This window comes from Thunnus thynnus, chromosome 1, assembly GCF_963924715.1.
Source record: "Thunnus thynnus chromosome 1, fThuThy2.1, whole genome shotgun sequence".
NCBI classification, from domain to species: Eukaryota; Metazoa; Chordata; class Actinopteri; order Scombriformes; family Scombridae; genus Thunnus; species Thunnus thynnus.
In genome coordinates, this window is record NC_089517.1 from 6562203 (window position 1) to 6577979 (window position 15777).

Genomic DNA, 15777 nt, shown 5'->3' on the forward strand with positions numbered 1-15777 from the left:
TACTGACATTACAAAAACCCCTCAATCAGTCCTGAAAAACAGAAATCTGTAACTGTGTAAAAGGTAACTAGAACTAAAATCTAAAATAAATTGAAACTGATTCAAACATTTGTTGCATCAAATTATTTTTGAGTATTTTTGTGGCGTTTTTTCCCCCAAACTGCTGAAAAAAAACATTAAATAGTTGCTTTGATCTTAACTTTGTCTTGTAAAAGTTTATTACAACTCAGCTTCCTGAGCTGTGAGGTCACGACACAACATTCATCATAGTGACACTTTATTTTAATTTTATTATTATTAAAAAGTGTAAATCTGAATAAAACACACAAGGAAAACCAATCTTCCCCTGATATACTGACATATAAAGTGTCTTTATGCTGATTGATTTTAAAACGCATAAGAGCATCAAACAAGCTTGTGAAATGAACATGTGTTGGGATGTCCTGGTGGAAAAATACTTAAATAAATAACCTTAAATTTGTTTTTTCGATGACAAGGCAGGAACAGAGATCTGAGAAAACACACCTCACCTCCAAAGTAGGAACTCTGATGTTTATTTTATTCAAGAACTTTGTCAGAAAACCACACATGTGACTTATAATCCAAACGCCAGCATTCGTCTGCCGACGGACAAAACGCACCAATAATCTGTACAGCAAACAGTCGACTGAGTGTCTGTATCAAGCTGTGTGTCCACTACAGATGTAAATCAACTGAAAACAAACAAAACATATGAAAAGCAACAACTCAGTGAACACAAATAAATATTAAAAAAAAAAAATAACGTAAAAGGCTCAAACGTGAAGTGATTAGAAAGGACAAAACATTTTTTAAAGTCTTGTACAGTCAGTGACGGACGGCTCATCGGGATATTTAACAATCCCTGAAATATTCTGATATTCATTCAACATCAATAAAACTTTCTGACTTAAAAAGGTTACAGTATTGACTTCATTGTGTTAGTGTGGATGCTTCTCATATTGCAGTCTGGACATCTGGGCTCAAACTGGAACAAACCATCATATCAAAGATTCATAGTTAAAACTGTGAACATTTAAATCCATCCGTTCATCCACATGATTTCCCCGCTGCCGTTAATCATCTTAAAGCTGCAGTAAAAGATATTTAGATACAGAAATCGCATCAATACTGGATTTGTGACACTGATACAGATATTTTTTGAGATTTGAGAGATAAAAATACAATAATTTTTAAAACACATAAGGATCTCCTTAATTTGGTTAATATCTCTGGTGGAGTATTATTATGATGCCGTGTCAAGTTTTTTATTTGTATAAAAATGAAATCGGTGCAGTGTGAAGACAGACTGCAGCTTGTAGTAAACACTGAATGCAAGTAGTCAAGGCTGTGATGTGCTGGAGGGTAAAATGTGATAAAAAAAAAAACTGTTGCATTTCTCAAGAAGTGACGCCTGACAGTGGCAGGATGAACACAACCAGGCTCACAAACACAAAAGAGCAGGTTGTTCTGACAGCATCGTAAACGCCTTCAAGACACAGAGTCTATAACGTTAACTGGCTTCATCTACCTGTTAAAGTAAAGGCTTTTTGTTATTCAGATAAAAATGTGGTGTCTTTTATATTAAGTTCTTTTCAATCAGGCATGATCAACATGTTAAATTGCCATTATATTTATGTAACAAGGTGAATCCATGAGGGCGCTGCTGTATCTTTCATTGCTACCACTGAGGGGCACTGAAGTCATATATTTTCAAATTTTTACATCCCACCTCCTCTCTCAAAGTTCACGCATCAACAGCTGTTTGCATCTCAGTCCGTCTTCACTAATGAGAACAGGAACTTCAGAGGTTTTCATTCATGGTTTTGTTATTTCCTCGTGCAGCTTTAAATGGACAGAGTTACAATTTCACTGCAAAAAACAAAACATTGAGCTTGATGAGGTGTAAGCACAGACAGGTGCTGTTATCATAGACTAACGTACGGGTCTTTATGAAGGATTGTTTATTCGCTACAGTAATTTGCATGACCTGGTTAATATTTAAAACAGTGAATTACTCACAGCTTCGTCTGAAGTTCAGTGTTAGTGATGAAGTTCTGACACTAACCAGAATCTCAATATAACACTGACTGTTTGCAGCTCAGTGTTTTCATGCTACGGCATCTGAACTGATTCAAAATGATGAAAAAGACCAAAGAAGTGTTTTTTGAGCATTGGGGAATTAAAAAAAAAAAAGACATTTATTTGTTTTATTCCTGTATTAAAAGCTCTTTCCCCCCCCCCTCCTCAGTGTGTGTGAGATGAGCTGCAGGTGGATTTCTCTCTGATTGGCTCAGGTGACGGGATTGCTGTTAGCTGATTGGCTAACGCCGATGATTTAAACACCGGCTGACGCCAACCTTCCCTTCCCTCTCTCTCCCGTTTCTAAACATGGAGGCCTTTCTGCTGAATCTTAGAGTTGTGTGTGTTAGCCGAGAGTATCTGTGATCAGTGTTAGTGTGGCTGAACTAAGACACAGCGGCCGAGTGTGTTCAGTAACTTTCTTACCTGAAAATTTGTACATAGAAACGTAGAAATCATTGTTCGCTGTAGATATTTAAAACTAAGGTCGCAGTCAGTAGAAGTGAGAAGCTTCCTTCTTTTTGTAAATCATTTTTCATGTTTATATTTAGGGCCAGCCAGGCTCACCTTGGACCAGCCTCTAGTTATGCTGCTATAGGCCTAGACTGCTGCCATCTGTACACATTCATGTACCATTAATCCGGAGTCCGGATTGGGGACGTCGAGGTCTGAGGGGTCGGTGGCGTGGTCCTGCCTCGACACCTTCTCCTGCTATTATTACTAGTCATATCTCTATCATAATTATCATTGTTATTATTGTTATTATTATGCTTCTCTGAGTCGCCCACCTACAGCCCGGTTCTGCTTGAGGTTTCTTCCTCTTAAAGGGGAGTTTTACATCGCCGCTGTCACTGAGTGCTGCTCATGGGGGAACTGTTGGATTTGTTGCTATATAAATAAAGTTGAATTGAATGTTGTTATAGTCAGGAGTTAGATAAGAGCCTTTTTAAACTTTGTTTTTCGTTGGGGAAGTTTAGAGTTGGGATTAGTGGATTCTTGTTTGTTGTCCTGGACGCTGCTCATCTCTGAAGTTTTGGGAAATAAACTGCTATAATGTGAACTCTCGCTGTTCGGTTGACCTTTCTTGGGAGTAGGAGGACTGGGGAACATCAACAGAAATAAACAGAGTGTGTAGCAGACAGACACCTCTAGTGTTTAGATAATAAACATTATTACAACTCAAACTCACGGTAGCAAAGAACGACCTGTACGGTGTTTTCAGGTGACGTCTGTTCAACAGTGAGTCGTTGAGCTGGTGGGATTTACATGGTTTGGGTCTGGAGACCAGTTCACCCAGTGGAGGAATAAAGTGACCAGTACTCCAACATCAAGTCTATCTGTGTGTGTTGTTGTGTGTGTGTGAAGGAAAAGGCAATAAGAAAAAAGAAATATCTTGAAGTGGACAGCAGTTCAGGGTGTGTGCAACGTGCTGATCAGTTAGTGGACTTTCCTTTTCCTGGAGCGGTATCGTCTCCTCCTCTGCTTGTACAGGTGTCGGAAATTGATGAAAAGTCCTGGAAAGGAGAAGAAACGTCTGTCAGCGTCTAGTTTATAGAGTCATAGTTGTTTTTTCTCACTGGGCGGCTGCAGCTTTCTTTTTCTCTGCAGACTTGTTTGCATTTCACTGCTCTAAAGACGCTTCAAGTAACTCATCCCATCACTCCACATGCTGCATTTTCAGAGACATATTTGCACAAGATAATGAAAATCCAATGAAGTCACTGGTGTCCCAAATACATCCAGATTTGTTATTATCTGGTTGACAACTTCACAAGTTCACCAGTGCTTTCATGCATTTACTGCAGACTATTTTCCAAAACTTATGACTGTTTTACATTATGTAACGTGTTTGTCCGACATTCCACGCAGCCACAGCTTTATGTTAAATTAACTACATGATGACATTCAATGTGCAGAGAATCTAAACATGCTAAAAACAAGTTTCCTTTTATTTCTTTCTGTCTTATCAAAGTTTTACTTACTCTATAACAGCATTACCATCAATAACTGTGCAAAAGTGAAGTGAAATTAAATTTTACCACAATTTTGAAAAAAAAATCCAAGTATGTTTTTGAAAATCTTCAGCGGTGATGTACACGAATTTGTAATAAATGAGGTAAAACATTGGTGAGGTACAGTCAAAAACTGCCTTTCATTATTAAGGAAAAAAAGGATAAAAACTGCAGATCCACAAAATATTTTTTATGTTTTAACAAATAGGCTGAATTAGAACTTAAACAAGCATTTTTAGCAGATTGAAATGATCTCATAAGATACAACTATCACAATCAGTCAATCAATATTATTTTGTTGCAGTGTTAATCAAATGAAGCTAAACTATGTCAGAAAATACTGACGGCAACTAATTATTTTTCATTTTGTCCTGTCATAAACGACCTACACACCACACACTTGTCCAAATAAATGTTCCCAACAGTTATTTTGGACAAATGAGCTTTGACTTTTTAATGTAAAAAAGTTGCTCACAAAATCAACTTTTGAATATTTGACCTGTTAAATTAACAAGCAGCGTCTTTCATTACTGTTATTCAGTAACGTTATGTCTCTGTCAGTAATCGTTGCCGGTTCTTGGAGGGAAACTAAATTAATCTTTAGCCCCGAGAACATCAGACGCTGTGGAACAGTCCACGTAGGCAGGAAGGGCAACAACTTGAGATTTCTAAAAAAAGGCATGTAAGTTTTAGTTGGTTATCTTTCCGGAGACGTGGTGGTGTGTCAGTGGATGTCTCACCCAGGAACATGAGGACCAGGTAGAGCTGCAGAGTGTACGAGAAGCTTAAAGAGTGTCCCAGCACCGCGGGGAGGGGGAGGCTGAACAGACGGGTCTCATCAAAGATGGGCAGGGACTGGATCACCGCCACCGCTGGAAATATACACAGGACGACACACCGTCAGCAGCTGCTAGCATCATATGTAACACATCACTAACAAACACACAACAGAAGCCACTAACCTTCAGCTATGACCCCCAGCGGGTACAGAGGGATCCAGATGCTGTATCTCAGCCACGTTAACATCTTCCACTCTGTGCCGATGCAGGCCAGCATGTAGAAAGGGTACCTTAGTGTAGAGAAGGAAGGTCTGATGTTACTGCAGGCAACAACATGTGTTCACCGGGAGAGCGGAGAGAGGGGTGGTGGCGGTGCAGCGAACTGACCTGAAGATCTCGATGGTGCTCCACAGGTAGAACACGAAGAAGACGACGGGTTTGTTCTGCATGTCCTCCAAACTGCCGAAGATGACGAAGAGAATGACGTTCCTCCCAGCCACCTAAAACATCACAGAGCAGAAGAAAGAGAGACGCCATGTTTATCTCACTGTGAGGCAACGCACACTACCTGAACTACTTGATGGTGATGAAATCCTCTTAAATACGGTTTAAAGTTTTTTTTTTTGATGACCATGAGCCAAATATGGCGTGATTTACATCTGCACAAGTAAAGCTGAAACTATAGTTGTGAATTAGGGAGCACATGACTACAGATCATAAGAACATACCCCTGTAGCTTAGCTGTAGGCTTCACCAGAGCTTTGGAAATATCACATACGTACAAACACTGTGATTGATTCTGCTTGTGTTTTCTCCTACAAGTTCCTACAACATCAAGCAAGTTTGAGAGAGGGTCAGATTTATGCTTTTCAGGATACTTGTTTGTGAATAAGCAAAATAATTTCCATTGTGAGCCAGTCACAGTATCACAGAGTGAATCAATTAAAAAAAAAACAACAATTTCATTGGGTATCAATAAATGTACAGCAACAGTTTCTCTATTTAGTAACAAGACAAGTCGAACCTTCCTGGAAAGAACACTATGACTTCAGGTGATGCAGGATGTGGTCTGATAATGTTCGGGAACTACTGTAACACCTTTTACAGAAACATGAATCCTGTAATAAATAAATAAATAAATCCAGGCAGCTGTTTGCATGTGAATAACCAATAAAATACGTCTATATACGTATGAACATGAGCTCCAACTCTGTTCTTCACTTACTGATGTGAAATATGACATCTGCTCTCAGATACAGTCCTAAACAGTGTTATAAATAAATCTTGTTCTTAAATGACTTATAGAGGTTATTAAACATATAGGGCTGTATTTCCACTGCGCTGGTTAATGGCTCACGGTTGGACATAATTATTGACCCTTAATTTACATGTTAACATTTTTGTGTGTGTATGGTCTGGGGCTGTTTTTCAAATCTTAATGCTAATGCTAGCTATAAATGCTTAATACAATTATATTTAATTGCCTCCATAAGTCGGAGGGGAAGGTCCTTTCCTGTTTCAACATGATGACAGCTCCATAAAGAAATGATTTTCCCAGTTTGGTGTGGACGAACTTGACTGGCCTGTACAAAGCCCCGACTGCAACCCCACCCAACACCTCTGGGATGAACTGGGACACCGACTGCAAGCCAGACCTCATCACCCAACATCAGCGTTGGACCTCACTAATGCTCTTGTGGCTGAATGTGAGCAGGTTATAAAATTGTGTTGAAAACCTGTCATAGCAGCAGATTAATGCTCATGATTTTTGCGCAATGATAATGTATAGATTTCAAGTTCAGGCATCCACATTTTTAGCCATGTAGTGTATGTATTAGGGCTGCTGGATTATGGCAAAAATCATAATCAAGATTAATTTGGTCAATATTGAAATCATGATTATTTAACACGATTATGCTTTGACTCACAGAACAGATACATTTCCATTTTATTAAATATATATTTCACACAGAGTCCAAGACACGCACGAGTGATGCTTATCTCACAGAGACCCCCCTTGTTTTTTTCAAGCTCAGAGTCTGTTTCTGTCACCTTTAAGAGTAATCTGCACAGAAATCTGTTTAAAATCACACAAATATCCCGCTGTATATGCATTTTGAAATTATTAACGGTATCTACATTAATTGATCACGGCTCCCAGTCTGTCTGTGAGCTCCCCAGAAGCTGCAGCTGACAGACGGCTGCTTCTGTGGACAAGGTTAAGGTTAAGGTTAGGGCCAAGGTTAGGGTTAGGGCCAGGGTTAGGGTTAGGGTGAGACTCTAATCGCAGGGTTAGGGTTAGGGTTAGGGGTTGGGGTTAGGGTTAGTGTAAGGGGTTAGGGTTAGGGTGAGACTCTAATCACAGGTCGGACTCGGTGTGGATTAAACAGTTAAAATGCTCTTATGTACTGCTCACGTCTCGCTTCATATGTGGATTCTCAGTGAGTGAGTTTGGGTTCCATTTTCTTGTTTTCAAAATCGTTTCAAGCCAAAATCGTAATTGAAAATAAAATTTGATTAATCGCTCAGTCCTAATATGTATGAATAAGCCATTGTCTATTGTGTTTATTGTGTTATATATTTGAATATTATTTCTTCTCTTAACAGTAAATGTACTTTGTAAGTTTGTTTGATGACCTCTATGAACGCCACAAATTAAAATACATCAGTTGTGACAGTAAAGAGCCTAAATGTTGCTTGAGTCTTCATCTTCAGGGTTGAAGAGGATAAACTCACAATAAAATGATAACTGATGATGACTCCCCCTGTTATTACCTGTATCATAGCAGGAAAAAACCCAGTCTTAACCAGACCCAACAAGGGATTAACGACCTCGATCACGGCCAACATCTGACAGAAATACATCATATCGGCCGTGGTGTGGAAGGTATCGTAGAACGAATCTGTGGAGGACGAGAGAAACAAACAGACATAATTAAACAGCACATTGCATGAGCCACTATCCATAATCCTCATCATTTGCAAAACAAATCCCTGCTGTGTGGTCGTGTTCCTGTTTCTATTCAAATGAGCTTCGTCTGTGAATAGCTCCTCACGAACAAAAACACAGACCTCTCTCTCAGTATTTTCTGGACCTCCCGTTTGTTTTATTTTCCTGCATAGTGCTGCTAATTGTGTTCGTCTCTCTGCTGTTTTTGTGTTCCATTAACACTCAACCCCACCAAAAAACTGTTGTTCAGTAATGAATTATTTTGTCCATAAAATTCAAAGGCTATTGATGAGGACGATTGTTTTAGTTCTATTCTTGTCTTTATTCTTTTTATAGTCCGTCCCTCTACAGTCTGTCACTTTTGTTTCACGTTGAGTGTTTTTGTTTTCACTGTCGCAGAGATTTGTGTGATGTATTGAATGAAGCACAACAATAATGTAACTGACAAAGAGTTGATGGATTAAGTCTCTGCAAGTAGATTTTTTTTATAGCATTAACTGAAACTAGAACTAGATACTAGTAGGTTTGGAAAAGGGTTTAAGTGCACAGTCTAGTTAGTGGACTAAAGCATGTAAAACCACTAGTATGGTGCTTTAAAGAAACAACTCAGGCCAACAGGAGAACTCTGTTACTATCATCACAGCGTTCAGCATTTAAGATTAAAAGGACGAATCTAGTTGATCACAATTTGGGTCTTTTTTCTTTTTTAACTGATTAGTCGTTTGGTCTTTAAAATGTCAGAAAAATGGTGAAAAATGTCCAAGATACCCAAGATTGTCCCGACCAACGGTCCACAACGCAAAGATGTTCAATTTACTATCATAGAAGACTAAAGAAACCAGAAAATACTCAAATTTAAGAAGCTGGAACCAGATAATTTTAGCAGTTTTTAGCATTTTAAAAAATGACTCAATCATTCAATTCATCAATTAACTGACTAATTGTTGCAGCTCTAAAACATTATACTTGTAATTACTGAGATCAGGTAACACAGTAATGTTGCAGAAAAGAAGGTTGATGGAACAAGAAACGCAAGCAGTCAGATGATAAGAGCACAAATGTAAAAAGTTAAATTATTAAGTCTTCAGAGTGAATTCTTGGTTTAACTTTGACCTGCTGTACTTGCCGTAGTTTTGTGCACTGTGCATTGAGGGCTTACTGCAGACACTTCTGGCACACTCACTTTCAGTTTTACCTCCAATTAAAGTGGTTAATCTTCCTAAACTGCTGTCTGGTTTACAAACTATCTGAACATCTGACCGCTTGTGTTTCATAACCTGTTTGACTTGTTGCCGCGTCCTTAGATCTCAACAATTACTTTGGCGACCATAATGTTATCATAATCGATAGAAATGAAGGACATAATTACAAAAATAAAAGTAATAAACCACGATTTTATCCTTTAAACTCCAACAATCTTTATACAAACACATTGTCCTTCTTTTTACAGCTCCAACACGTGTAAAAATTCCTCCCAAATGTTTGTACAGCATAATCTAATAATCTACATGTTACAGTGTGTAAACAAATGACTCCACTGTGGGTCCAAAGGTCTGATACTATAACTCAACCAAACCATTGTCAGCAGGAAAATGTGGGAGATAAATAAGACAAATTCTGTGTATTTTGACCAACAGTACAATGGTTTAGCCAGACGTCACACATACTTCAATAAACCTTTACCTGACATGTTGTGTTAATGACGTCGACCAGCCAAAAATGTTTCTTAGCAGGTTACATTTAACTGTTTTACTTTGACTTCTGATGGCAGACGATGTGAGTTTCTTACAAACCTTGACCAAGAATGAAGAGTCGAACAGTCATGTTGACAAAGATCCAGGAGAATCCCAGGAACTGCACCAGGTTGTACATGAACAAGTAGCCTCTTTTCAGTCCGAGGTAAGCTGAAGAAAAAGAAGATGATAATTAAAATCAATTCATGCTGATAACATTCCTGCAAAATCCTCCCTTCATGACAGTAGATTTGTATAGTTTATTTATTTATGTATTTATTGGGACCATGTGCAGTGTTTAACATAAATGTTACCATTTGATGTGCTGTACTAAAGTTAGCTTATAGCTAATTTTCATCTGCAGTCTCTTCAGCAGCTCACAATTAAAACATTTAACAGCACAATAACAAACAGTACAAAGCAAAAAACACACAGGAAACATAATACAAAGCTACACACAATAGCACATCACATACACTCACAATGTCAACTAGATATTAATAACATATATGATAAAACTCCAGACAGACACGTGTCGCAGGTTTTTGATTGTTTGCAGGAAAGAAGCTCAGTGTGACTTACGATCCTCACGAACTCTCGACTCCACACTTATCCTGTTTATCTTTTCTTCCTCCTGCAAGAAAACACACCATCAGAGTCTCACTTTGCAACGACCACACATATTCTATATTATGTTTTTATATTCAGACCCAGAGCTTGACTGACTGAATCATTTAATTTGGTGTTTTTAAAAAGTTCTGCTCACCGTCCAGGAAGACATTTACAAACAAAAACAAGATTCTAAATTCATAAATATGTATCAAGCGACTGTAAATTCAGTACCAACATGTCATATTAACACTATGTAGACACCTACATGTTGGATAAAAATGGCAGTAAAATTAAATCAAATGAAAACTGCAAATCTAAAGTGAAGCAAAATAGCTAAATATGTTGAGTTTATAGGAGCAAACAGATGTTTCATTTAAGAAATCTGAGGAGGCAAAAATCTAAAATAATCCACAACCATAAACAGAGAAGGGCTTCAGTGAAATAATTATAAAGCAAAAAGTATTCTTGATAAATTCTGAGGTCAGTTTTTGCTACAAACCTGAAGTCTGGAAAACATCCTTTGAGATCAAACCAAACCAATTAGAGGACTATGAGTAGAGGCTCCGACTCACAGACAAACTCATCTCAGCTCAGTTTTATTCCAAAATGATCATTTAAGAAAACGTCAGTAGAGTTCGCCTGACATTTTGCTTTTCCAGTTTTAAAACTGCGACAGCGCAGCGACTGTTGCGACCAGTTGTGTGTGGGAGGTTTTTACATAAGCATCCCGGTGAAAGAAGACTACTATCAGACAGTTTATTTGAAAAATTACACCTGTACCAAATGGAGACTCGCCAGACCACAATGAGCAATGCAAAGTTTTGTGGGCTGGCTTTGCAAGGCTAATCATGAGGAGAATCCAAGGCTAAAAAAAACTCACTGTTTACGTGGTTGTTAAGAGTTTACAACCATGCTAGCGGCTCTGTGAGGCTGTATTAAGGCGGAGCGGCGCTTTGAGCCTCAGCCTGCTAACATGCTGATGTGAAGCAAGTATAATTTTTTACCAAGTTCATGATCTTTGCTAATTAGCACTAAACACAAAGTACAACTGAAGCCGATGTGAGTGTCATTAGTTTTGCAGGAATTTGTTAATAAATGAAAGTACTACACTAATTAAAAATTTGACATGATGATGGTGCTAGAGGAAGTCAAGAGATCACCAACGTCAGTAGGATAAATACTCTGGAGAATGATGAGTATCTGTGCAAAACTTTATGGAAATCCATCTAATAGTTGTTGAGATATTTCAGTCTGGACTAAAGTGGTGCACTGACCACTTGAATGAGAGACACACCAACAATGACATCCCCAGAGTTATGCCGCTAGCATGGCTAAAAGGCTTCACACAGGCCTCTTTCTTTATGTTGGCTGCACCGACTATTTGCATTTTGTGGTGATTTTGCTTCACAACAGGCTCATGTAAGTTTGCATAAACACTCCAAAGTCACACCGCACAAAATAAAGCAGCCTTCTCCCAAAGTAGAACAAATTTTACTCTATTTACAACTTTTTCGTCAGAGAGGTTTTATTTTTATCTGTCATGACTCTTCCTACCTTCGCCTGAAGCTCCATCTCAGCGTCGGACTCTTCCAGCCAGCGGTCGAAGTCAGGAGCCAGAAAAAGAGGCTTCTTCTCCTGCAGTGTCAGTCGGTCCCACCAGCGCTCCTCCTGCTTCCTCACTTTGATGTCCACCTGACGCTGGGTGGATTTATGGTTGAACTGGATTCCACCATAACGGACACAAATGGACACAGTATTAGAAAATGATATAAAGCTATATAAAGCCTTGGATGGTTAAAGGACACATAACTGTGGGACGATTAGAACTCATGAAAATCACCAGACATCATAGTTTAAGTCACTCTGCTGAGCCCTAAGCTGCATCTGAATGCTTTTTAGTTGTAAGGTGGAATAAAAACCTGCAGCACTTTGTTTCAGAAATAAAATCACGGATAATAATATGACTGAATATCCAGAGCTGCGATGTACCAGCTAATCAAGGCTCACTTCAGCAGGGAGGCGTTTTTCAATCAGCGTTCACCTTGACTTGACGGCAGTGATTTCGAGCTGGTGCACTCAGTCAATCAGCGGCCAGACACATTATCATACAGTCGTTCATTTATTCCATGTTATGAATTGAGGTGCTGATTTTTTATTTGAACATGAATAGAAAAATGAATGAAATGTGCTATTGTGTAATAGGCTTAAGTTTGTCTTGGCAGAATATTTTTAAAAAAGTAGCCAAGGAATCTGTTAGGTCTTCTATCATTTTATTTGCAATATTTATTTCTAGTTTTGCTTAAAGTAGAAACAGGAAGGTTGTGAGCTGATCACATTAACATCTGCACCTTAACAGTCTGTGATATTAACACCTGCAGATAACACAATGTGTTATGTGTCAAAAATGTAAATCATATTGCAAAGAGGCAAAAACAAGTTTCAATCCCACAATCAATACCTCAGGTCTGACAGCTTCCAGGAACTCCAAACTGAAGGTGTATTCATTATCTCCTTTAGCTCCGTGGCCCTGTGCTGAGGAACAATATTACGACAGCAGTATTAGGCTTTATATTGTGCTTCATGCAGAAATTGCCTTTATGACAGACCTCAAAAATAATATGAAAGGACTTGAGAGTTTGTGGAACACCTTTACAACATTTCATTTAAAAATGTTCATAATGCAGCTAAGTAATTTCTATTAAAAGGTTCTTAGTGAATCTACATTTTTCCCTCTTTCATGCAAACACCAACCTCTGAACTGAAGTGTTTTCTCTTGCAGGCTGATGTCCAGATTCTGCAAAAAACACAAAGGCAGCCATCACAACCAACCCAACACTGATGCAAACGATGGACAAAACTATGACGTGGAACTTAGAGGAGTAAACAGGAGATATTCTGAATTTTTCTTATTGTTAACAAATTCCAATAAAGACAAAAACCAGTCCGTCTCTCTATACTTTTCGACTTCTCTACGTTGTCTGTGGCGCTCAGTCACAACATCTATTTTCATGGGACTTGTTGACAATGAGAAAAATCACTTTAAACTAAGATGCCCGTTTATTAGGTAAACCTATTTAAAACTAATACAGTCATATTGACCCAAAAACGCTACAATAAATCTACCTTCATGAAGGTTATAATGTTCCAGTTTTTGTTGGGGCTGTTTAAGAGAGGCTGTAATGTGATGCTAATTAACTGTATTGCATCATACTGAGAGGTGCTTCTAAAATTTAGTCTAACCTCATTTGTAGAGCTGCGACAATTAATCGATCAGTTGACAACTATTAACTTAATCGCCAACTACTTTGATAATCAATTAACCGTTTGAGTCTTTCTTTTTTACAAAGAAAATTCTCTGATTCCAGCTTCTTAAACGTGAATATTTTCTGGTTTCTTTAGTCCTCTATGATAATAAATGAATATCTTTGGGTTGTTGACTGGCTTTGGGAAACAGTGATCGACATTTTTCACAATTTTCTGACATTTTATAGACCAAACAACTAATCAAGAAAATAATCAACAGAATTATTGATAATGAAAATAATAATTAGTTGAAACCCTACTCATTTGTATGAATAGGCCCAACGTGGGTCACATGACAGGTGTTCTTCTGTCAGCTTGTTTCTGGTAATTCACCAAAGAGGCTGAACAAGATCCAGAACTACCATTAAAATTCATGCATCTTTTATGAGACATTAGTCGAACAGATGCAGGACGAAGATGGAGGAGTTTGAAATGCAGAGGAGGAGAGGAACCAGTATTTCATGTTTAGCCATACTGTAAAAAATAAAGTTTCAGAAATGACCCACCCAAAACTCAAACAATTCCTTATACACACAGGTTTTGATTGGTTGACACATAGAGAACAATCATGCTGACTTAAAGACCGTCTTCTGATACTGATCTGAGAATAACTGTCTCATTATAGGGAAAATTACAAGTCATGTTGTTGAGCTGGTAACTGTGTAGTGCTGCTACAAACAAGGAAGTCACAATAGAGCTGTCATTTTCAGCTGTAATTCTCCACTAAGTCAAAATCATTGAGATAGTTTGGAGAATTGCTTTGTAATGTTAAAAGAAAAGATTCACAATTTTTCAAGCGTGCCTTAAAACAACAGTCAGGTTTAAAAGTCGATGTGAAGCTTATATGAGGCTTCAGCAGTCTGAGTTAGTCATATCAAGAGGATATCTGCCACATTTACAGCCTTTGTGTTTCCTTGGACAGTGTTTCACTGTTGATATCTACTTGATTTGACTCATATTAGCTTCATATTAACTTCAGATAAACTTTTAAATACATTTTTGCAGAGGAGGACTGTGGATTTTGTCCCCCATCACTTACATTGTAAGCGCATTATGAAGGGATCTTCTGATGGTCAGTATGAACAGGAGGAATGATTACAGCAAGAAAAACATGTTTCAATGTTCATTTGGGCTCCTGACTGTTGTTTTAAGAGATTTGAAAAATGTGAACCCGTTTTTAGGTTCACAATTAGACAACAAACTTCTTTAGGTTACATTTAAAAACAGACATCGACGACAGACAAAGGATGTCTTTCCTAGTTAAACGGTACTATTTAAGCAGCAAAAAACATACATTACTACTTTACTTTTAAAAATACGTCATATTTCTCTATACGAAGGACAAATGTTTGTTTATTTGTATTTTTCTGTTTTCTTCTGGCAATCATAAATTACCGTTAGAGGTCAGTTTAGCCATTTTATAGCTGTATCGGTTACAGCATCACTTAGCTAACAGTAACGTTAACGCTAATTTATAATCCCGCTAAGATGTTACACCCACAGCACACAGAAAACAAAGTTTAAAGGCATTTTAACGCATTATTTGAGAAAAAAAACGACCATTGTGCGTAAGTGAAGGCTGAATATAGAGGCAGTTTTCGGGTTGGATGATGTGGACTGTCCTACCTTAGCATCGCTCAGCTCCACCCGGAGATAAATCTCTCCGTGCCGCTGAGCCCAGTAAACTTGAGGGGTGAGCAGCTGCATTCTACTGTTCTCTGATATCTAACATACATGCCAAAGTAACGTGAAGATTCACGCAAACTGATGTACCGAGCACTTCATCTGTCACTCAGTCTGCCATCCCCCTCAGCACAGCAGATAGGACGTCGGACCAGATGATGAAACACACTTCCGGGAGGAGGTCGCTATCGGACTTCAAAATAAAGATCCTACAAAGCGCTCTTAAGCAGCTTCAAAATAAAAGTCTCATAAACTTTTTCTAAGATCCCCTCCAGACATGTATTATGGCCAGAGCTTCTAATTAACTTTTTAATCACAAGCCAATATGGCTACTATGTTAGAATGACCCTACTTCTCACTTGATTTATTACCTCAGCAAATACTTTCCTAATAAGTTTATAGTCTCAATCACTAGTTTCAAGTCGTCTTCAATGCATCATGATGTTGATTTTGTAAATTATGGTCCCATGTAGAGTAAAATAGACTATAAAGCAGGGAATACTTTAGAGCATGGCTACATTATGATTCACAAGTTGCTACCATGGCAACAACGTTGATTACGTAACGTAACCATGTAACCCCAGATTCACAGTATAGGTGTAGCT

General features: G+C 38.2%; 1 protein-coding gene across 1 annotated transcript; it reads right to left on the reverse strand.

The window, feature by feature from the left end:
- Window positions 1-538: 538 nt before the first annotated feature.
- Window positions 539-15352, reverse strand: LOC137200833 (very-long-chain (3R)-3-hydroxyacyl-CoA dehydratase-like). The gene is made up of 11 exons (XM_067615529.1): window positions 15116-15352; window positions 12938-12980; window positions 12645-12718; window positions 11741-11905; window positions 10157-10208; window positions 9635-9745; window positions 7667-7794; window positions 5279-5391; window positions 5075-5181; window positions 4853-4984; window positions 539-3614 (listed from the first exon to the last, which is right to left on the reverse strand). The coding sequence occupies exons 1-11, from the start codon at window positions 15194-15196 to the stop codon at window positions 3538-3540; spliced, it is 1083 nt and encodes a 360-aa protein (XP_067471630.1). The 5' UTR covers window positions 15197-15352; the 3' UTR covers window positions 539-3537.
- Window positions 15353-15777: the final 425 nt, after the last annotated feature.